The following is a 23731-nucleotide window of genomic DNA, read 5'->3' on the forward strand; positions in this document are numbered from 1 at the left end:
GCGCAACATTTACAGAGTGGCTCGAGCTGCCCAAGCAGAGTGTCCATCATAAGGTTCCAAATATATGGACCACAGATGGAACCCTGCGGGCAGCCTCGAACAACTCCAATCTCCACACTCCCATTCATGCCGACAAGAGAGGCCTTTCTGTCCGAAAAATAACTCCGCCAAAGAGTAATTCCCGGACAACCAAGCTCCTCCAGCCGTTGCAACACTCGATCCCAGCTTAGGTAGTCAAATGCCCTCTTGAAGTCAACAAATATGCCAAGGACATACTTGTTGACATTCTCCCTAACGACATTCTGTACAAAAAACCACGCATCCTCTATACTGCGTCCTTTCCTGAACCCAAACTGCCTATCCGACCACATACCCCGCGTTAGCTTCTGAAGCCGTTCCACCGTGACTCTTTCCAGCACTTTCCCAAGTACTGGAAGGAGACTGATGCCGCGATAAGATCGAGGATCGCTCCTGACCTTATTAGGGGACTTCAGGAGAGGAACAACCCTAGCACTTTTCCACTAGCGTGGAATGTATCCCTCCCAGACGCACTTATTATAAATGGCCTCCAGGTATTCCGGAATGAACTTCCATAAGCTTTTACACATCTCTCCGTTCAAACCATCAAAACCTGGGGACCGTTTAGACCTAACCAGGCCAAAGGCGTACCCCAACTCCCCATCATCTAATGGAGGGACAGGCACCTCTTGTGCTTGAGGTACCTGCACCTCCGACCTAGGAAAGAACGCACCTAACAGAACCCCGGCACACTCTCTCCACGACGATAACAGAGTGTCACCGACGCGAAGAGAGGTGATATTCTCCCTCCTACGACCCCTGCAGATCCTATAGACCTGACCCCAGCGGTCGTTCCTATCCTCCCTAACAAAACTCCTCCACTCTTCCTCTTTAACTTTAACTAACATCTCTTTATACTCCCTATTCGCACAACTAAATTCGTACCTAAGCTGGGATAGCCTATCAGAATTGGACCGTCGGGCGCGTTGAAACTTTCGCCACAAACGCCTGACAGTCCTCCTCTTCAAGGTTAACTCACGCGTCCACCATTTAATATTACTGATCTTACGACTTTCACACCTCCTAAGTACCCTATCATTTAACCCCCAAACTACCCCAACTCCACAAACTCACTAAGCGGTATATTGGATACCGCTTCCCTAACCAAGAGTCCATATTGGTTCCAGTCAGTACCAGTGGTACGCCATCGCCGCAATGGACTCTCATAAGGTGAGGGAGGAGATCGAGGGGTAACCACAATTTGAAGCAAATTATGGTCACTCAATCCCTAACCTCCCAACTAACACTAAAAGCCCTACTTGCTGCCTCGTTCATAAGCGTCACGTCAATGTCGCTCACGCCCCCAGGCCCATCGAACGTATACCATTCGCTCGGCTCATTCAGAACGTGGAGGCTATTAGCCACCACCCATTCGCTTAATGCCTCGCCTCGACTGTGGCTTTGGTATCCAGACGAATGCCGGAATACCTTACTAAACCACATCGAGGACGAGGCATTCGCATCCAACCCTAGGATAAATGGGCTACTACTCGCAAGTAGTAGTAGCTTATCCATGTAGCCCAGGTAGGGCTCTAGGGGCTCGCTATATTTGCAATACAAACTAGCGACAATCATCCTACCGAACTCCCCTTCCTCGGCTACACATATACCCAGTTGTGAAGAATCCACAACTACACAATCGTAGCGTGGATTATTCACACCATTGGTGGCGTAGGGCTCCTGGAGTAGAACAATACCGCACCCACCCTCTACCATACAACCCCCCAACTCGCACATTACGGTATAAGAGCCCTGACAGTTGAGCTGGATAATCCCCCCCATCAGTGTCTGGCGAGCGCGCGCTCAACGATGCCACAATAGATAGGGCAGACAGCTGACATCATCAGATGCCCAGCTGGCCTACCCTTAAACTCACATGCGGTGCATTGACGCAACTGGCAGCTTTGTGGCCTTCTTGACCGCACCTCCGACAGACATCTGATCTAGCCCTATATTCAGCCACCCTATGGTCAAATTCCAGACAACGGAAGCATCCAGCGACGGGGCAATCCGGTCGCACCCTGAAGGAGAACCACTTTATGTAGCACCGACCTGCCTCCAAGAGGGCGGACATCAATTTGTCCGTACCCTCAATGACGACATTGGTGCTACCATCAGCGGCCACCTTCCAGGGACGACTGACCATCCTCACGTCAGTCCTCTGGGATGCCGGGCTGAAATCCTGGAGGTTCAGCCGGAGTAGTTCCTCCATGAATTCTTCATGGGGGATCTCCGTATGGACCCCCTGGACTACCACCCGACGACCCAACTTCCTGTTGACAGAGACGTCCAACCCCACCTCCCCGAATTTTTTGTTATTCGCCACTCTCTCCCTCTCTAGGACGGAGGGAGTGCGAATAACCACCCCACCACCCTTGATCGGCCTAACCTCGTGGATCCTCACACCAAGTGAGGGACCCACCTCCTTCACTACTTTATTTATAACTTCCTTAGAGGAAGTTGCGGGCCTCTTACTCCTGACCACGACCGACCAGGTCTCCACAGGCTTCGGCGTCACCGGTGCGATTGCCTCAAGCACAGGTGCTGGAGGCGCAGGCATCGGTGCCGACGGAGCCGGCATTGACCTGCTCGGCGCCGAGGAGTGTCCCCCGCAACTTCCCTTAAGGGCATCAACTTGACCGCGAAGATGGGCATTCTCGGTAATAACCGTCATCAAGAGCGCCTCACACTTTGAGGCAAGCTCCACCAGCCCCTTCGCAGTCCCCCTATCAAAGCACTTGGCCTCAAAGACCGGCTCGTTGAGCTCCCCAGTAATACGTTTGGCAGCCGCAACATGGCTGACTGCCCCACCCCCAACAACGACAGGTCCTCGTGAAATCTTCCGCTTCCCCTCGTTTTTGGTACTCGAGACACGAGTGCCCGCTTTCATAGCGCCCTCTTTCCCGACACCTTTACCCGTACTAGCCAGGTTGGCTTCCACTGCGGCAGCCACGCTACCACTTCCGCTCCCTCCCTCATTACGCGACGACCCCGGACGCGCAACCGCTTCCACGGTGGTGGCCACGATAGCACTCCCACCACAACACCCGCTCTCTCCCTCCTTTCCCCCAACGTTACGCGGCTTCCCCGCACGTGTAACTGCCTTCTCAGCGGAGGCCACATTGGCACTCCCGCCACAACTACCGCTCCCTCTCTCGCTTCCCTCATCTTTACGCGGCGACCCCAACCGCGCCTTGCTCCCCAGTGGAGATCTTACCGCTCCCGTCGTTTCACCCTCGCCGCCCGACGTGGAATCATCCACGACTGTCGAAGCGGCGGATTCTCCGCTTCCAGCGAGGGCCTTCGTCCTCCTCTTCCGTCCCGGAGGCATCCTACTTCCCGTCTAACCTCTCAGTCGAACTGATCCGCTGGCGTACCATTAGCGCAGAAGGCTCCGGACAGACAGATACTGTAGCAGCTGCTCTCCAGGTGTCAGCGTCTGAATCCACAATTGGCTACGTAACTACTATCCGGGGAACAAGAACCGAAATTCTCTATTTACCCAGAACGAGTACATAAACCATGGTATTGCTTACCAATCAAGCCCGACTATCTCAATCTTCAGAGCCAATCCTTATCCCGAAGTTACGGATCTAATTTGCCGACTTCCCTTACCTACATTATTCTATCGACTAGAGACTCTTCACCTTGGAGGCCAGCTGCGGATATTGGTACGGCCTGTTGAGAAGTTTGCGTAACCCCACCATAAATTTTCAATGTCCGAGGAGAAAATATCGACACAACAGTAAATGTCATGCTCTTCTAGTCCATCTACCATATCTCTCTTCGAAAAACTTCCATGGTAGTACGACTATAAAACAGAAAAGAAAACTCTTCCGATACCTCTCGACGGCTTCTTTATGGTCGCTCCTGTTGCCAGGATGAGCACAAGGCCCATTTTTAATAACAAACGGATACTCAACAGGTTACGGAATTGGAACCGTATTCCCTTTCGTTCAAAATTATTCAAGTGTTTAATTACTATGAAATAAAAAAAATAAATTTCACTTCATTTCATTAAAACTTGAAAATTTTCGGCTTTCGCCTTGAACTTAGGACCGACTAACTCGTGATCAACCACTGTTCACACGAAACCCTTCTCCACTTCAGTCCTCCAAGGTCTCATTCGATTATTTGCTACTACCACCAAGATCTGTACCAATAGCGGCTCCATGCAGGCTTACGCCAAACACTTCTAAGCACACCATTGTACCCTCCTACTCACTAAAGTTAAAAAAAACCAACCGAAATTGTATTATAAATCATCTACTTTAGCGGTAATGTATAGGTATACAACTTAAGCGCCATCCATTTTAAGGGCTAGTTGCTTCGGCAGGTGAGTTGTTACACACTCCTTAGCGGATTACGACTTCCATGTCCACCGTCCTGCTGTTTTAAGCAACCAACGCCTTTCATGGTATCTGCAAGAGTTGTTAATTTAGGCACCGTAACATTACGTTTGGTTCATCCCACAGCGCCAGTTCTGCTTACCAAAAGTGGCCCACTGGGCACATTATATCATAACCTCAACCTTCATATCAAGAAAGGTGAGGTTCTTACCCATTTAAAGTTTGAGAATAGGTTAAGGTCGTTTCGACCCTAAGGCCTCTAATCATTCGCTTTACCAGATAAGATTATTTTACATAATATTTAAATGCACCAGCTATCCTAAGGGAAACTCCGGAGGGAACTAGCTACTAGATGGTTCGATTGGTCTTTCGCCCCTATACTCAATTCTGATAATCGATTTGCACGTCAGAACTGTTTCGGTCTTCCATCAGGGTTTTCCCTGACTTCAACCTGATCAAGTATAGTTCACCATCTTTCGGGTCACAGCATATATGCTCAAGGTACGCTCCAGTTAGAGGTATAAATAATAATAAATTACCATTATACATAGCTATATGGAACGCCCCGGGATTGAATTAATAGTGTAATACACTAAAAATTAATCCCATACAGTTAAGTTAATTACGCCATTAGGTTTAATATAACCCAATGACTTGCACATATGTTAGACTCCTTGGTCCGTGTTTCAAGACGGGTCCCGAAGGTATCCTGAATCTTTCGCATCGTTAATCATATAAATGCATACAATTAATATTAAAATCAATGATAATAATATTATTGTAAAATTCAAAAGAATTTTAGCATTATATATAATAAAATCTATCAACACTTTATCAAATCATCAGTATTTATTCTATGTTAATAATCTAAAAGCAAATTAATTTGAATAAACTTAAAACCAATGATCTTTTGATAAATACTTTATTATGTTAATAGATTAGAATGTCCTTATATGAAAAAAATGCACACTATTACTATAATATTTAAAATTAAATACCACAGTTATAATGATGAATTTTTCATAATGGATATTCAGGTTCATCGGGCTTAACCTTTAAGCAGTTTCACGTACTATTTAACTCTCTATTCAGAGTTCTTTTCAACTTTCCCTCACGGTACTTGTTTACTATCGGTCTCATGGTTATATTTAGTTTTAGATGGAGTTTACCACCCACTTAGTGCTGCACTATCAAGCAACACGACTCTTTGGATATATCTTTCTAGTAATCATTAACGTTATACGGGCCTGGCACCCTCTATGGGTAAATGGCCTCATTTAAGAAGGACTTAAATCGTTAATTTCTCATACTAGATATTAAGATATTCCATACACTGCATCTCACATTTGCCATATAGGCAAAGTGACTTAGTGCTGAACTATTTTCTTTTCGCTCGCCGCTACTAAGAAAATCATTGTTAGTTTCTTTTCCTCCCCTCATTAATATGCTTAAATTCAGGGGGTAGTCTCATATGAGTTGAGGTTGTATAAAAAATTTATTATTATTATTATTTTTTCGCTATTTTAAAGAAACATATTTTATATCTCGATACCATTTTATAAATTTCTAATAATAAACATAAAATCTTTTCATCCCAATTCAAATTATTAATATATTTATTTCATATTATTAAAATATATATTTTAAATCACTCAACTCCACTTTTTAAATAAATACCATTAGGGACTTAAGGTCTAGCCACAATTAATATATTTTATGCAAGACTGTCCTCGTAATGAATTTATTTAAATATATTTTAAATAATATTGAAATTTTTTTTTATTTTGGGAATACTAAGATTCTCATTTATTATAAAATTTCGTTCAAATATGAGGTATTCAAGAATATATTGTATATATTTCTTTTTATGCTATTAATATTATGGATTGGAAAATATTCTTTTCTTTTAATTAGCTAAAAGAATAAGCTACTAATTTAGCATAGTCTTACAACCCTCAACCATATGTAGTCCAAGCAGCACTTTAAAATTAATTAAAGTACATAACAGCATGGACCGCAATATGCGTTCAAAATGTCGATGTTCATGTGTCCTGCAGTTCACACGATGACGCACAGTTTGCTGCGTTCTTCATCGACCCATGAGCCGAGTGATCCACCGCTTAGAGTAAAAATTGTTTGTGTTTTTTGATTCAAAGTCAAGAGTTTTTAATTTACTAAAAGAATAATAATAATATTTATAACAAATTTTTAAAATAAAATTCCAACACAACTTTCAGTAAATTGTAATTTTAAACCCAAACATTTGCAAGCTGCGCATGTCTTAGGTCAACAAAAACAGCAATACCAGTTTTTAGTTATTCTCTTTTATTAGTGCATTTACCATAACTTCTTGAATAAAAACAGACCAGAGTATTTTTATATGCTATACTACGTATATGATATGTAATAAACACAAATAGAAAATACCATAAAAAAGGAATTGCACGTTAATGTGAACAAATTAACTTATCATTTATATATTTTTTATAAAAAGATCATTTAACTCCTTATAAACTTTTTATAAATAATAAGTACAGCTATATATGTTTAAAGGTTTTTTAGCGTTCAAATACAATGTATGCGAAATTCGCAATATATGTATAATATACTGTTCATAATGCATTACAAGGAGTATTTAATCCAAACAAATACTCCTCTGCATTACTACCACAAATTGCATAAAGTAATAGAGGCGTAATGCAGAGGAATATCAACCGCCCCAACTTCACGCAATAGGCGAAGAAGGAGACACAAAACGGAAAATAACTTTCCCGCGCTTTTTGCCTTAAGGCTCATTATTATCCCGCCAACAGCAGCGAACATATAAGCGATATACTCGTAGAAGTGAAATATAAGTGACACACAGTGAATACGAAAATCAAAAGGAATATTATCCAGCGAACACAGAGAACATATACCAAGGGAAATTAAACAAAATTACAATATAAAGTATTACGAATACAACACAAAAATCCTCACAAACATCGTTGGAGTTACAGAAAGAATCCACCCCACATCTACAGCGAAGGAATTAACAACAAATCGAAACAGGTTTATAATAAGTTAATAAATTAACATAGAATTACACATTTATATCTCCAAATAACCCACTTAACCATTATTGGTCGACCATACGTCGACATACCCCGACATTTTGGTCCTTCGAGCCGGATTAATTAAAAGAAAAAACCTTCGTGCGAATTTTAACAACAATATCATCGTTGGAATTCCACAACCCAACCTGAAGGTTTTAAAAGAGTGCACCCAACAAACAAAAACTCTATACGCTGAAGCAGGAAACACCCATCAAGTAATAAAACAAAAAAGAACGGAAATTAATAAAGCGGAAAAACTGTAAGTGCGGCCCATATTTTTTCTATACAATAATATAAAGTGGATGGATATAATAAGTAGGAGGATGGAGTCATGTGTAGAAGTTCACGCAAGTGAGGAAAGTTCTCTGATCGCCATTCACTTGGGAGTGGCCAGAAACGATTCTTTTGCATATGACTCAAGCAGCTCACGACTTCCGGTCTTTGACCAAGTATCCTCTGGGTAGCCTAAGAACATCCGTTTGAAGGCGAGCTAACGTGAGAAGGCGAAACATCCCCTGCATAGGGTTGTGCGCTGGGTTTGGGACCCGCCACGTAAAAAACCACCCCCAATGAAAAGGAACAACAAGCCTCGGATGAGTGACCCCCCTTTTGATGACGACCATGGCAAACGAAATAAGGATTACGAATTGAGGGCATGCACCTGGAATGTCCGGTCCCTTAATTGGGAAGGTGCCGCTGCCCAGCTGGTTGATGTCCTCGTGAAAATAGAGGCTGACATCACCGCCGTCCAAGAAATGCGATGGACGGGACAAGGACAGAGACAAGTAGGTCCTTGTGACATTTACTACAGTGGCCATATAAAGGAGCGCAAGTTTGGTGTTGGATTCGTGGTGGGAGAGAGACTCCGTCGCCGAGTACTATCATTCACTGCGGTGAATGAACGTCTAGCCACAATCCGCATCAAAGCGAGGTTCTTCAACATATCGCTGATTTGCGCCCACGCCCCGACGGAAGAGAAGGACGATGTGACCAAAGATGCCTTTTATGAGTGCTTGGAGCGCACTTATGAGAGATGCCCCCGCCACGATGTTAAAATCGTGCTTGGCGACTTTAACGCCAGGGTGGGCAAAGAAGGTATCTTTGGCACTACGGTCGGTAAATTCAGCCTCCACGACGAAACATCCCCAAATGGGTTGAGGCTGATCGACTTCGCCGGGGCCCGAAATATGGTTATCTGTAGTACTAGATTCCAGCATAAGAAGATACATCAAGGTACCTGGCTGTCTCCGGATCGAAAAACCACCAACCAGATCGATCATGTTGTGATAGACGGAAGACACGTCTCCAGTGTTTTAGATGTGCGTGCGCTCCGAGGTCCTAACATAGACTCGGACCACTATATTGTTGCAGCCAAAATTCGCACCCGCCTCTGTGCAGCAAAAAACGCACGCCAACAAACTCAAGGAAGGTTCGACGTCGAGAGGCTGCAATCACAACAGACAGCCGAACGTTTTTCTACTCGGCTTGCACTCCTGCTCTCTGAGGGCACTCATCAACAATTCGGTATAAGGGAACTGTGGGACGGCATTTCAAACTCCTTACGTACAGCTGCAACGGAAACCATTGGTTTTCGGAAAGTGCAAAAGAACAGCTGGTACGACGAGGAGTGCCGTGTCGCAGCGGAGAGAAAACAGGCTGCCTACCTCGCAACGTTACGATCGACCACAACACGTGCGGGATGGGATAGATACCGAGAGTTGAAGAGGGAAGCGAGACGCATTTGCAGACAGAAGAAGAAAGAGGCCGAAATGCGTGAGTACGAACAGCTCGATAAGCTGGCCGACAGGGGTAATGCTCGAAAATTCTACGAAAAGATGCGGCGGCTAACAGAAGGTTTCAAGACCGGAGCATACTCTTGTAGAACCCCCAAAGGTGATCTAGTTACCGATGCCCAGAGCATACTTAAATTATGGAGGGAACACTTCTCCAGCCTGCTGAATGGCAGTGAAAGCACAACACCGGGAGAAGGCGAACCCCATTCCCCAATCGATGACGATAGAGCAGACGTTCCATTACCCGACCATGAAGAAGTTCGAATAGCAATCACCCGCCTGAAGAACAACAAAGCGGCAGGGGCCGATGGATTGCCGGCCGAGCTATTCAAACACGGCGGCGAAGAACTGATAAGGAGCATGCATCAGCTTCTTTGTAAAATATGGTCGGACGAAAGCATGCCCAACGACTGGAATTTAAGTGTGCTATGCCCAATCCATAAAAAAGGAGACCCCACAATCTGCGCCAACTACCGTGGGATTAGCCTCCTCAACATCGCATATAAGGTTCTATCGAGCGTATTGTGTGAAAGATTAAAGCCCACCGTCAACGAACTGATTGGGCCTTATCAGTGTGGCTTTAGACCTGGCAAATCAACAACTGACCAGATATTCACCATGCGCCAAATCTTGGAAAAGACCCGTGAAAGGAGAATCGACACACACCACCTCTTCGTCGATTTCAAAGCTGCTTTCGACAGCACGAAAAGGAGCTGCCTTTATGCCGCGATGTCTGAATTTGGTATCCCCGCCAAACTGATACGGCTGTGTAAACTGACGTTCAGCGGCACCAAAAGCTCCGTCAGGATCGGGAAGAACCTCTCCGAGCCGTTCGATACCAAACGAGGTTTCAGACAAGGCGACTCCCTATCGTGCGACTTTTTTCAATCTGCTGCTGGAGAAAATAGTTCGAGCTGCAGAACTTAATCGAGCAGGTACAATCTTCTATAAGAGTGTACAGCTACTGGCGTATGCCGATGATATTGATATCATCGGCCTCAACACCCGCGCCGTTAGTTCTGCTTTCTCCAGGCTGGACAAGGAAGCAAAACGAATGGGTCTGGCAGTGAACGAGGGCAAGACGAAATATCTCCTGTCATCAAACAAACAGTCGTCGCACTCGCAACTTGGCACTCACGTCACTGTTGACAGTCATAACTTTGAAGTTGTAGATAATTTCGTCTATCTTGGAACCAGCATTAACACCACCAACAATGTCAGCCTAGAAATCCAACGCAGGATAACTCTTGCCAACAGGTGCTACTACGGACTGAGTAGGCAATTGAGAAGCAAAGTCCTCTCTCGACAGACAAAAACCAAACTCTATAAGTCTCTCATAATTCCCGTCCTGCTATATGGTGCAAAGGCTTGGACGATGTCAACAGCGGATGAGTCGACGTTGCGAGTTTTCGAGAGAAAAATTCTGCGAAAGATTTATGGTCCTTTGCGCGTTGGCCACGGCGAATATCGCATTCGATGGAACGATGAGCTGTACGAGATATACGACGACATTGACATAGTTCAGCGAATTAAAAGACAGCGGCTACGCTGGCTAGGTCATGTTGTCCGGATGGATGAAAACACTCCAGCTCTGAAAGTATTCGACGCAGTACCCGCCGGGGGAAGCAGAGGAAGAGGAAGACCTCCACTCCGTTGGAAGGACCAAGTGGAGAAGGACCTGGCTTCGCTTGGAATATCCAATTGGCGCCACGTAGCGAAAAAAAGAAACGACTGGCGCGCGGTTGTTAACTCGGCTATAATCGCGTAAGCGGTGTCTACGCCAATTAAGAAGAAGAAGAATATAAAGTGCAAATCATATTTGTTAAAAAATAATACCCAATTTCCAAATTGTGTCCTTAAGCACACTTAAGCATAATTTATTTGTTTTATTGGGTTGACAAACATTGGATTGGCGCACCCATTCGTTTATATTTGTTGGTGACAAAAATTGTTAGCGAAGAGCACGTCAAAAGACAAATACCCAGTAGGGAATTAAAAAGGTGACCCAGTAGGAAAAAGTGCAAAACCCTGCAAATTTTTTATTTATCGATTTTTTTCTGCGATTCATCGGAAATTTAATAATTTCTCATCAATATTAACAATCGGACACCGTCGAGATAAAAGCAAGAAAATTAATTTGAAATTTTTAAAATAAATAAAGCACTATACAAAAAGTTTTTAAAATTTGTTTTCTTACATTTTCGTAACCCTACGCGACTCATTTTTCTCATTTAACCCAAAAATCAAACATATTTTACCCAAAAATGAAAATGGAAGATTTCAAAATCACAACAACAGATTTGATTGAATTCGTGGAAGACCATCTTCAGACCCAAAGTGAAGATGAATCGGTCTATACCCTCGAAATTAAAAGGGTCGAACTAAATTCCCTTTATGAAAAAGCAAAGCACTCATACGATGCGATCAAAAGAATTTCCCGCGAAAGTCGTGAAACCATCGATTTCTTTAAAGTGAAAGAAACATACCAAAAAAGTTATCGAATGCACCTCTCTTGCTTAGCTTCCATCAACGAAGATGTAGATGCGCGTAAAACACAGATGTCAACCCAACCCATTAAGGAAAGGACTTCAGAAGCCACAATGATGGATTTCGCTCCCGCAGTTCACCTTCCACCATGCGACACCGACATCTTTTACGGAGATTACACAACTTGGCCCACCTTTCGGGATATGTTTACAGCCCTGTATATCCGTAACCCAAGGATTAGTAACGTGGAAAGACTCTTTCACCTTACTCAGAAGACCCGAGGAGAAGCAAGAGAGGTTATTCAAAACGCACCCCTAACAAATGATGGTTTCATACTTGCCTGGAAAAATTTAGTCGACCAATACGAAAATAAAAGGTTGCAGGTAAACACCCAATTAAAGACCCTTTTTAATCTACCCCAAGTAACTCAGGAAACAGGTTGTGCTATAAAAAGCTTACAACGTTTGGTTAATAACGTTTTAACTAATTTAAACAACCTCGAGATTGACACACAAAGTTGGGATCCGATATTAATATATCTTTGTAGTTCAAAACTACCTAAACAAACTCTCGAAACCTTTGAATATACTCTAGCAGATAATTCAGATATACCGACGTGGTCAAATTTCGACAGTTTTTTAACCCACAAATACAAAACCCTCAAATCTGTTGGAAATTTTAAAGCTTCAGTAGCAAAAGTACCCCCATTCCACACCGGTACAGTTAAAAGAACAGATGAAAAGAAATATAACATTTTTCATGCAAACGTGGCTGAAGCACCAATTGCTAGACCCTCTAACACCCAAAGGAATAATAATTTCAACTTTACTCAAAATAATATAGATACAGAAAGCTGTAAGCTCTGCAAAAAGCAGCACCCTATTCGAGAATGTCCCAACTTTCTCGCAATGAATGTAGAGACACGTATCTCCACAATCAAAAAATATGGTTATTGCTATAACTGCTTGGCTATTTCACATAGCTACAAGAACTGTGTGAGTAAATTCTCGTGTCGTAAGTGTCACAAAAAACACAATACTCTGATACACAGAGAATCCAGCTTTCGACCTGAATCAACTCCGGAAATGCCAAACGTCACTAGTTCGAGCCCTGAAAACGCTTCAAGTACCGCATTACCTACCCAAAGCACAAATACAAATCGGCAAGCCTACACTACAACTATACAGTCCACTATATCATCAATGGTTCAAATAGAACATAATGGCCAACGATATTCCGCGAGAGCTCTTATTGATTCAGGATCGGAAGCCACATTTATATCTCGAAGACTTCAAAGAAGTTTGGATATACCCACCCACTCTACATCAGCCCAAGTGACCGGACTAAACAATGCAGTTTCAGCAACACCAACGAGTATTTGTGAAATCACGCTTTGCTCACCCTTAAACACAAATTATAAGCTATCAGCACAGGCATTTATACTAAATAGTCTAACTGATAATTTACCCTCATACCCCATAGATCCAAAGCAGTGTCTTAAAAATCTTGGATTCACATTAGCCGACAATCAATTTCACAAACCCAGACCCGTGGATATACTAATCGGTAGTGATATCTATCCAAGTATTTTACTCAATGGAGTAAAGAGAAACGTACTAGGTTCAATCTTAGCTCAAGAGACAGAATTCGGATGGATATTGTCCGGACCCATAACCCAACCCTCCCAAAATTCCACCATAGTTTCATTTCACAATAAAGTGAACCCTGAGAATCTACTCACACGTTTTTGGGAGGTGGAGGAAATCCCAAAGGAATCCGTAGTTTCCAAATCAGATCAAATTTGTGAGGAAATTTTCCAAAAAACTACCCGTCGTAACCCAGATGGGCGCTATATAGTAACCCCACCCTTCAAAGAACCCGACAATATTGATATCGGATACTCTAGACATATAGCGTTGGCCCAATTCCTCAGAAATGAACGAGCTTTACTTAAAAAACCCGAAGTGAAAGCAGAGTATGACAAAGCAATTATGGAAGATTTGGAACTCGGACAAATGAAGAAAGTAGAATATGACCCTTCTGTTAAAGCGACCCAGTATTACTTACCACACCACGCAGTCATTAAACCCGATCGTATAACCACGAAATTGCGTGTGGTATTTAATGCATCTTGCCCCACGTCAAATAACAAAAGCTTAAATGACGTCTTACATATTGGGCTGACTTTACAGAAAGATCTTGTTATTCTGATAACAAATTGGCGACTCTTCCAATTCGTTTTTAATGCGGATATTCAGAAAATGTACCGGCAAATACTCGTAGACCCTAAACACACTCGGTTCCAAAGGTCATTATTTAGGAAGTCCCCGGAAGACACAATAGAAGACTTCGAATTGCAAACAGTCACGTTCGGCATAAATTGTGCGCCGTATTTAGCGATCCGTACCCTCATGAAGCTAGCCGATGATGTTGAAGAAACCCACCCATTAGCAGCCAAAATACTTCGCCAGGAAATGTATGTAGACGATGTTTTAGCTGGAACACATGACCTGACCACGGCAAAGTCAGCACGAGATGAACTCATTTCCGCTCTGAAGACCCCAGGATTCGCTCTGCGAAAATGGACCTCCAATGACCCACACATTCTGAAAGGACTTCCACAGGATCATCTTTTAGAGACGGAAACACTCAACCTTTCGGAACCCGAGAACACCAAAACCCTGGGCATTCGATGGAACTCCAAAAAGGATTCATTTTTCTTCCTCGTCAACCCAATGGAGAAAAAACCCGCATACACCAAACGTGAAGTTTTATCAGCCATAGCAAAATTGTTTGACCCAGCCGGTTGGCTTAGTCCAATAATAATCACGGCAAAAATAATTATGCAACAAATATGGCTGGATAAAACTGACTGGGATGAAAGCCTGAAGCCCCTCACCCTTCATCGATGGAACAGCTTCGTAAAGGATTACGACAACATAAACAAAATTGAAATACCCAGGTGGACCCATTTTAACCCAACAGCCACCATTGAATTCCACGGTTTCTCTGATGCTTCAGAAAAAGCATATGCCGCGACACTTTATATAAGGGTTTCAGTTGGAGACAAAATATGGACAAATCTCTTAGTCTCAAAAACAAGAGTTGCTCCCATTAAAACCGTATCCCTACCCAGATTGGAACTCTGCGGAGCGGTTCTACTAACTAACCTTATTAACTCTACTCTATCCCAACTTCACCTAACCCAATATACAAATTATTTTTGGACTGACTCAACCATAGTTCTTGCTTGGTTAAACAAACCACCCTGTTCATGGACCACTTTCGTTTCTCATCGAGTAGCTGCAATCACCGAGAAAGTAGGAGTCGAAAATTGGAACCATGTGGAAAGCCAAGACAATCCCGCAGACTTAGCAAGCCGAGGATGTACACCCACCGATCTATTTAATTACAACCTCTGGTGGCATGGACACCAACGGCTACAACATGAAAAGGAGCATTTTCCAACATCGGAGAAAACATACAACACTACCGTGGAATTCAAACCCGTTAAGACGTTTGCGATAATCACCCAAGAGGATATACTCGAAAGGTTTTCCTCAGAGCTATTCGCGTTATCGCTTACCTATTAAGGTTTTGCGCAAATGCCTCACCAAGGAGACGAGAAACTGATTACGCAAACCACGAAATAACCCCGGAAGAGTTCAAAACAACCCGAATGAAGTTAATTATTCACACCCAAAAAACACATTTCCGAGAAGAATATGATGCATTGACCCGTAAAACCCAAATACATAAGAAAAGTTCATTATTGACTTTAAATCCATTCATTGACCCTAAAGGAGTTATGCGAAGTGACGGAAGATTAACCAATTCCGCAGCGCTATCATATAATGAGCGCCACCCTATCTTATTACCCTATAATAGTCGTATAACAAAATTACTAACTCAATTTACCCATTTAGCAACGTTACACGCCGGAAATCAGCTAGTTCTCCGACTCCTAAGGACAGAATTCTGGATACCCAAAGCAAAGATGCTGATTAAAACAATAATTCTTCAATGCAAAACGTGCATCATACACAACAAGGCTCTACAAACCCAAATAATGGCAGCTCTTCCAAATGAGCGAACCATCCTAACCCGGCCGTTTGCTGCCACTGGTATCGACTTTGCTGGACCCTATGACATCAAAAACTACACTGGGAGAGCATGTCTAATCGCCAAAGGATATATATGTGTATTTGTATGCTTCTCAACTAAAGCAATACATCTGGAACCCGTTAGCGATCTCACTACGCAAGCCTTCCTAGCAGCATTCTCCCGTTTCTTCTCGAGGCGTGGATGTCCCGCCAATCTTTATTGCGACAACGGAACAAACTTTATAGGAGCTTCACAGTTGCTAATGAAAGATCGGCGTGAATTATTACAGACACTTCGAACTCAAATTACATCTCTCCATAGCCATCAAAATATCTCATGGCACTTCAACCCACCAGGAGCTCCACATATGGGTGGATTATGGGAAGCAGGCGTAAAAAGTCTAAAAACCCACCTAAAAAGATCGCAAAACTACAAAAATTCACGTTTGAAGAATTTGCTACCCTCTTAACCCGCATTGAAAGTTGTTTAAACTCTCGGCCAATAAGCCCCATAAGCGACGACTCATCAAACTTGGAACCTCTAACTCCAGGACACTTCCTTATAGGTACCCCATTGTTAACCCCTGCCGAACCCAATTTAGAGGATGCAAACTTAAGCATCGTTAACAGATTGCAGAAACTAAAAATACTCTACCAGCACATTTGCAAGAGATGGAAGGAAGAGTACCTTAAGGAGCTACACAAACGATACAAATGGAAATATCCACAACGTAATGTTGAAGTTAACGACTTAGTCGTTATAAGAAACGAAAATATTTCACCCAACGAATGGAAGCTCGGTCGAATCCAAAAGGTCTTCCCCGGCTTAGACAATAAAACACGAGTGGTTGAAATCCAAACTGCTCAAGGCACAATAACCCGCCCCATCACAAAAATTGTGATATTAAATACAGAATAACATACAAGTTTTCTCTTCTTTTTTAGTGAAATGGCCCCAACAATCACCAACTCACCCAAAACTCGTTGTATGAGTCCAACAATCATCAACTCACCCAAAACTCGTCGTATGAGTTCAACAATCACCATTCGATCCCGTAGCGCAACCCGTAGCATTACACCGATTTCGGAAGACGAAACGATGTCACGACGCATGCGGCGTTTCAAGTCGACCCTTCCCACTATTCGTGAGGAAAAGGAATGTGATGATCGCACAACCCGAAAAACGATCTCACATCACAGAAAACCCACGTCACATCGTCATGTCGCCTGCGGAATATGCAAAAAAGACCACCGTCTAGTGACTTGCGCTACATACTCGGCATACACCATAAATAAGAAATACGAAGCAGTAATAAAACACCACTACTGCGTTAATTGCTTAGCCAGGTCGCATAAGACGGAAGGATGCACAAGCAAAAATCGATGTTCCCTTTTGTCATGGGAAACATCACTCATCCCTACACGGACATCCGAGGCTATATCCGGCCAACGATGCAAATACTGTTGAGAAACATCCACTTGCGCTAGAGACCCGATTACCATCCTTACTGGCTAAGCAGACCCTATTACCCACACTAGGGTGGCCCAAAAAAACTAACTTCAAAAATTCACCCTGGGCACCCCTCCATTTTTTTTTGAATGGGATTCAGATTTTTTGATTGATGGGAAAAGGGTGCTCAAAAAACCCAAAGTTTCACGATTGATAACAAAAAGTCGAAAAATAAAAAATCCATATTTTAATAATTAGTTTTGTTTCTTTGTTGCAGGTGTTTCAAATATCTAAAACATATGTTGAAAAATATCATCAATAAGATCTAGATTGACAAAACTTAATATTATTACGAAATAAGTCTCATAATAACGGGTGATTTTTTTGAGGTTAGGATTTTCATGCATTAGTATTTGACAGATCACGTGGGATTTCAGACATGGTGTCAAAGAGAAAGATGCTCAGTATGCTTTGACATTTCATCATGAATAGACTTACTAACGAGCAACGCTTGCAAATCATTGAATTTTATTACCAAAATCAGTGTTCGGTTCGAAATGTGTTTGTTCGACAAATTTTGTTCAGCGATGAGGCTCATTTCTGGTTGAATGGCTACGTAAATAAGCAAAATTGCCGCATTTGGGGTGAAGAGCAACCAGAAGCCGTTCAAGAACTGCCCATGCATCCCGAAAAATGCACTGTTTGGTGTGGTTTGTACGCTGGTGGAATCATTGGACCGTATTTTTTCAAAGATGCTGTTGGACGCAACGTTACGGTGAATGGCGATCGCTATCGTTCGATGCTAACAAACTTTTTGTTGCCAAAAATGGAAGAACTGAACTTGGTTGACATGTGGTTTCAACAAGATGGCGCTACATGCCACACAGCTCGCGATTCTATGGCCATTTTGAGGGAAAACTTCGGACAACAATTCATCTCAAGAAATGGACCCGTAAGTTGGCCACCAAGATCATGCGATTTAACGCCTTTAGACTATTTTTTGTGGGGCTACGTCAAGTCTAAAGTCTACAGAAATAAGCCAGCAACTATTCCAGCTTTGGAAGACAACATTTCCGAAGAAATTCGGGCTATTCCGGCCGAAATGCTCGAAAAAGTTGCCCAAAATTGGACTTTCCGAATGGACCACCTAAGACGCAGCCGCGGTCAACATTTAAATGAAATTATCTTCAAAAAGTAAATGTCATGAACCAATCTAACGTTTCAAATAAAGAACCGATGAGATTTTGCAAATTTTATGCGTTTTTTTTTTAAAAGTTATCAAGCTCTTAAAAAATCACCCTTTAGTACCCAAAGTGATACCTGTTTTAAACATTTCATCAATAACTTATGAAAAACCATGGCTTCCAATTCTCCTGCAACAAGGCAGTGTGACCGTGTTTTCCTTTGGGTATTACAGACTCTCTAGTGACACTTCCTGTTCCTCTGAAGATGAAGAATATCCAGTTTCAACTTTTGTAAAGAAGAGCTCCCGGTACTAGGGATGGCAAACTCGATTCCGATTCTACTCGAGAATCGAGTTTTCTCGTAAAATACTCGAGTTTTCGGAATCGATCTTCAGTAGTCGGAGTCGATTAAGAATCGATTCTTGACATTCGACTTTACTATTAATTAAGTGACCAGTTTCAAGTTATAAGCTTAGTATCCAGCTCTCAAGAAATGTAAAAACTTCATATAAAAAACCTTAAGAAACGGTCAAGAAACTTTTCTATGAAAAATTTACTGAAGCGGGTGGAGTACCAAAATTAAGGCAATTTATTAATCGGTCGATAGTAGATAGAGGTAGTACACCCGATACAATTTGAATTATTTAAAAAAAATTTAAATGAAATGTAATGTTCCCTGTACCTTATTTATAAACAAAACAATATAATTGTTTTTAACTATTTTTGTGAAATGAAATGTAATGTTCCCTGTACCTTATTTATAAGCAAAACAATATAATTGTTTTTAACTATTTTTGTGTTTTATTTAATCGATTTGAATTATTCATTCAATTTATGCCTTGTGATTTAATAAATAAATTTTTATCCTTTTAATTTAAAATCGATTAGAATCGAAAGAATCGATTTTTGCCCCCGGATAATCGATTCTTAGAATCGAAAAATATAGAAAAATAGTCAGAATCGAGAATCGATCCTGTAACCAATTTTGCCATCCCTACCCGGTACCAGGTCACTGACCAGCATGCTAATGAGCCGAGCTGTGACAAACCTGTGAAGGCTGCTAAGCAAAACTTGTTTTCTAAGCATATGATAAGTTCTTTAGACCGCAATAAAGTGTCTGATAGAGAAGCCTTGAGGTTGATGGTCCCAATCGCAGCACCACTGGGACAAGACCCTAGCTCGTTGCCATTATTACGCAGCACTATTCAACGCCAAAGAAAACAAGGGCGAAAATCTATATTTGAGGAAATAAAGCAATCTGTTTCTTTTGATGATCCAGTTATAGTTCATTGGGATGGTAAGATTCTTCCCGATATTTTGAGCAATGAAAAAGTAGATCGTTTGCCAGTATTAGTTTCTGCAGACGGTAAGGAAAATTTGCTTGGAGTACCAAAACTTGTAAGTGGCACTGGCCATAACTCGGCTAATGCAGTATATGACGTACTAACAGAATGGCATTTGGAGAAAAATATAGTTGGCATCTGTTTTGACACTACAGCCGTCAATACAGGGTTGAAAAATGGAGCTTGTGTTTTGCTGGAACATAAAACTGGCAAAGATCTATTATGGCTAACATGCAGGCATCATATTTTAGAGATTGTTCTCAGTAAGGTATTTACTCTTTGTTTTGGACCATCCAGCTCTCCTGACATTCCTTTGTTTAAAAGGTTTCGGGTAGCATGGCCATCAACACTTAAATAACTTTAAACCATTGGAAAAAGCTACTGGCAATGACAATTTAAATGTTAATGCAGTAAATTCTTTATTAGATATCTTAATGACGGAAACCCAATCCAGAGACGATTACATGGAGTTAATAGAGCTATCACTACTAGGCCTGGGTCATTCTCTAGATAACGTTCATTGGAGAGCTCCGGGTGCCTTACACCGTGCTCGCTGGATGGCAAAACTCTTATACGCCATCAAAATCTTCTTGTTTCGTTAGGAAGATGTTTTTGAAACCACACAAAGGGAAAAATCACAGCTAGAACGCTTTGTGAAATTTGGAATGCTTGTATATGTGAAATATTGGTTTGAGGCTCCTATGGCTGCAAATGCTCCTTGGTGAGACCTTTCTCTATGGAAAGACATGACCACTTATGAAGCTATTGATCCACAAATAAGTGAAGTGGTTAAAAATACTATAAAATCCCATCTTTGGTACCTCTCGGATGAATTAGTTGGGTTGAGTTTGTTCTCAGATAAAGTAACAAATAATGCAAAAGGCTGAAATTGTCAAAAAGATAAGGTGTGAACCTACTGACCGAAAAGTAAGAGGTGATTCGTCACTTTTAAGTGACCAAGCCGAATTGGCCGATTTTGCCAATCAAAGATCTTTGCAGGTGTTTGAAAAGTTAAAGATAAATTCAACGTATTTAAACATAGATCCAAATGAATGGAACATCAATCAGCATTACATTGGAGGGAAACAAATCGTAAGAATCCTGAAAGTTGTTAATGATATTGCTGAGCGTGGAGTCAAACTGTTTGAAGACTTCAATAAGCTTCTAACAAATGATGAAGAAGAGAAGCAGTTGCTCCTACAAGTGGTAGAAGCTAATAGAAAGTGGGTTCCGACAAAAACGAAAAAGAGAGCAGTTGTTAAAAGCTTGGGGTCGGCAACTTCAAAGAAATAAGCCATGTTTTTTTATCCCTCTTTATTATTATATAAGATTGCGTTATTTATTAACATTATTCTATAAAATAAATGAATTTATTACTTCCTACGTAGTTGTATTTATTAAAAAAAGTTACCAAAATTGCGGATTTTTTCATTTTTTCCTTAATGTTATATGTCATTGAGCACCCTCTTCCCGTTGGAATATTAAATTGAAACTTTCCCAGAATATTTGTTTTGGCGATAGCAAAAAATTTGGGGGGGGTGCCCCGATCTGTAAACCCGATTTAGTTTTTCCCCTATATAATATGGGCCACCCTAACCCACACTGAAGATCCGTTTAAGATGCGATGGCGAATGGTATAAAGTTCGAGCCATTTTAAACCCTTAAACGAAAATTAAAACTGCCAATTACATACCTCAACACTTATCGTATTTGTAGCATCAAAATTAGCTCAAATAATGATACAAAGTTTTGTTTGGAATGTAACGCAGTTATAACACACAAGTTACCCAAAAAACCATATGAGCGAGACTTAAGTGACGATGTGAAAATGCGCTTCGAACACTTGGTTCTCGCTGACCCTCAATTCCACAGCAACAAGGAACTAACGTTGGAGATTGGAGCGGATATGTACCCTCAAATTATCAGAAGTGGACTCTTCAAACCCGATAATGGTACAGTGGTGGCGCAGAACACAGCATTTGGCTGGACCCTTACTGGCACCATCTAACCCTAAGTATACTTCTGATAATTATTACATTTCATTTTAAAACCTTCAATCAATCCCTATTAATACTAAAATTATTTCGCAGATTCTGCAAAGTGGCCGGGATGTTTAATCCAAACAAATACTCCTCTGCATTACTCCCACAAATTGCATAAAGTAATAGAGGCGTAATGCAGAGGAATATCAACCGCCCCAACTTCACGTAACAGGCGAAGAAGGAGACACAAAAAGGAAAATAACTTTCCCCCGCATTTTGCCTTAAGGCTCATTATACATATAAGCGATATACTCGTAGAAGTGAAATATAAGTGACACACAGTGAATACGAAAATCAAAAGGAATATTATCCAGCGAACACAGAGAACATCTACCAAGTGAAATTAAACAAAATTACAATATAAAGTATTACGAATACAACACAAAAATCCTCACAAACATCGTTGGAGCTACAGAAAGAATCCACCCCACATCTACAGCGAAGGAATTAACAACAAATCGAAACAGGTTTATAATAAGTTAATAAATTAACATAGAATTACAAATTTATATCTCCAAATAACCCACTTAACCACTATTGGTTACACATACACATATTTATATATATATATGTATATACCCTGAATTATATTAAACTCGAAATTTATAACGTTAAAACTGAAACTAATTATCTTTTAATTAATCGAAATCGGCCCCATACGTCGACATACCCCGACAAGGAGTAAAAAAAAAAAGAAAAAAAAGAAAAACACTCAAATATGTTTTATACGAATTATTGATATACCCATGGATTTATATAATAATTATCAATAATTCAAAACATATCAAATCACGTCACAGTGATCACGTCCGGAGACCTCACTAAATAATTCAATCGGTAGTAGCGACGGGCGGTGTGTACAAAGGGCAGGGACGTAATTAATGCGAGTTAATGACTCACACTTACTGGGAATTCCAAGTTCATGTGAACAGTTTCAGTTCACAATCCCAAGCATGAAAGTGGTTCAGCGGTTTACCCGGACCTCTCGGTCTAGGAAATACACGTTGATACTGTCATTGTAGCGCGCGTGCAGCCCAGAACATCTAAGGGCATCACAGACCTGTTATTGCTCAATCTCGTTACTGCTAGACGCAATTTGTCCATTTAAGAAGCTAGTGTCCTTATAATGGGACAAACCAACAGGTACGACTCCACTTATATAAACACATTCAAACACTTGTCCATTCAAGATGAACGCATGAATGAAGGCTATATAAGCTTCAACACCATAATCCTGAAAGCATCTATTTAATATATTTGAGTCTCGTTCGTTATCGGAATTAACCAGACAAATCACTCCACGAACTAAGAACGGCCATGCACCACCACCCATAGATTCGAGAAAGAGCTATCAATCTGTCTTACATGCTTATGTTCGGACCTGGTAAGTTTTCCCGTGTTGAGTCAAATTTAACCGCAGGCTCCACGCCTGGTGGTGCCTTTCCGTCAATTCCTTTAAGTTTCAGCTTTGCAACCATACTTCCCCCGGAGCCCAAAAGCTTTGGTTTCCCGGGAAGCGACTGAGAGAGCCATAGTAGTAGCTACACCCAATTTCTAGCTGGCATCGTTTATGGTTAGAACTAGGGCGGTATCTGATCGCCTTCGAACCTCTAACCTTCGTTCTTGATTAATGAAAACATCTTTGGCAAATGCTTTCGCTTAAGTTAGTCCTACGACGGTCCAAGAATTTCACCTCTCGCGTCGTAATACTAATGCCCCCAAACTGTTTCTATTAATCATTACCTCTTGATCGAAAAACCAATGAAATTAGAACAGAGGTCTTATTTCATTATTCCATGCACAAAAT

At 41.7% G+C, this 23731-nt stretch overlaps 1 protein-coding gene, 1 non-coding gene and 1 pseudogene across 2 annotated transcripts; 1 reads left to right on the top strand and 2 right to left on the bottom strand.

Moving 5' to 3' along the window:
* Positions 1–5912, bottom strand: part of LOC125779887 (large subunit ribosomal RNA) — an 8562-nt pseudogene extending 2650 nt beyond the window's left edge.
* A 464-nt stretch (positions 5913–6376) lies between these two features.
* Positions 6377–6555, bottom strand: LOC125779899 (5.8S ribosomal RNA). Its single transcript, XR_007423453.1, has one exon. It is a non-coding gene; the product is annotated as a 5.8S ribosomal RNA (ribosomal RNA).
* Positions 6556–12710: 6155 nt separating this feature from the next.
* LOC125779666 (uncharacterized) lies at positions 12711–21890 on the top strand. The gene is made up of 3 exons (XM_049460943.1): positions 12711–14607; positions 20925–21105; positions 21599–21890. The coding sequence occupies exons 1-3, from the start codon at positions 12711–12713 to the stop codon at positions 21888–21890; spliced, it is 2370 nt and encodes a 789-aa protein (XP_049316900.1).
* The last annotated feature ends 1841 nt before the right edge of the window (positions 21891–23731 follow it).

The sequence above is a fragment of the Bactrocera dorsalis genome, chromosome 6, assembly GCF_023373825.1.
Source record: "Bactrocera dorsalis isolate Fly_Bdor chromosome 6, ASM2337382v1, whole genome shotgun sequence".
In the NCBI taxonomy this organism is placed as follows: Eukaryota; Metazoa; Arthropoda; class Insecta; order Diptera; family Tephritidae; genus Bactrocera; species Bactrocera dorsalis.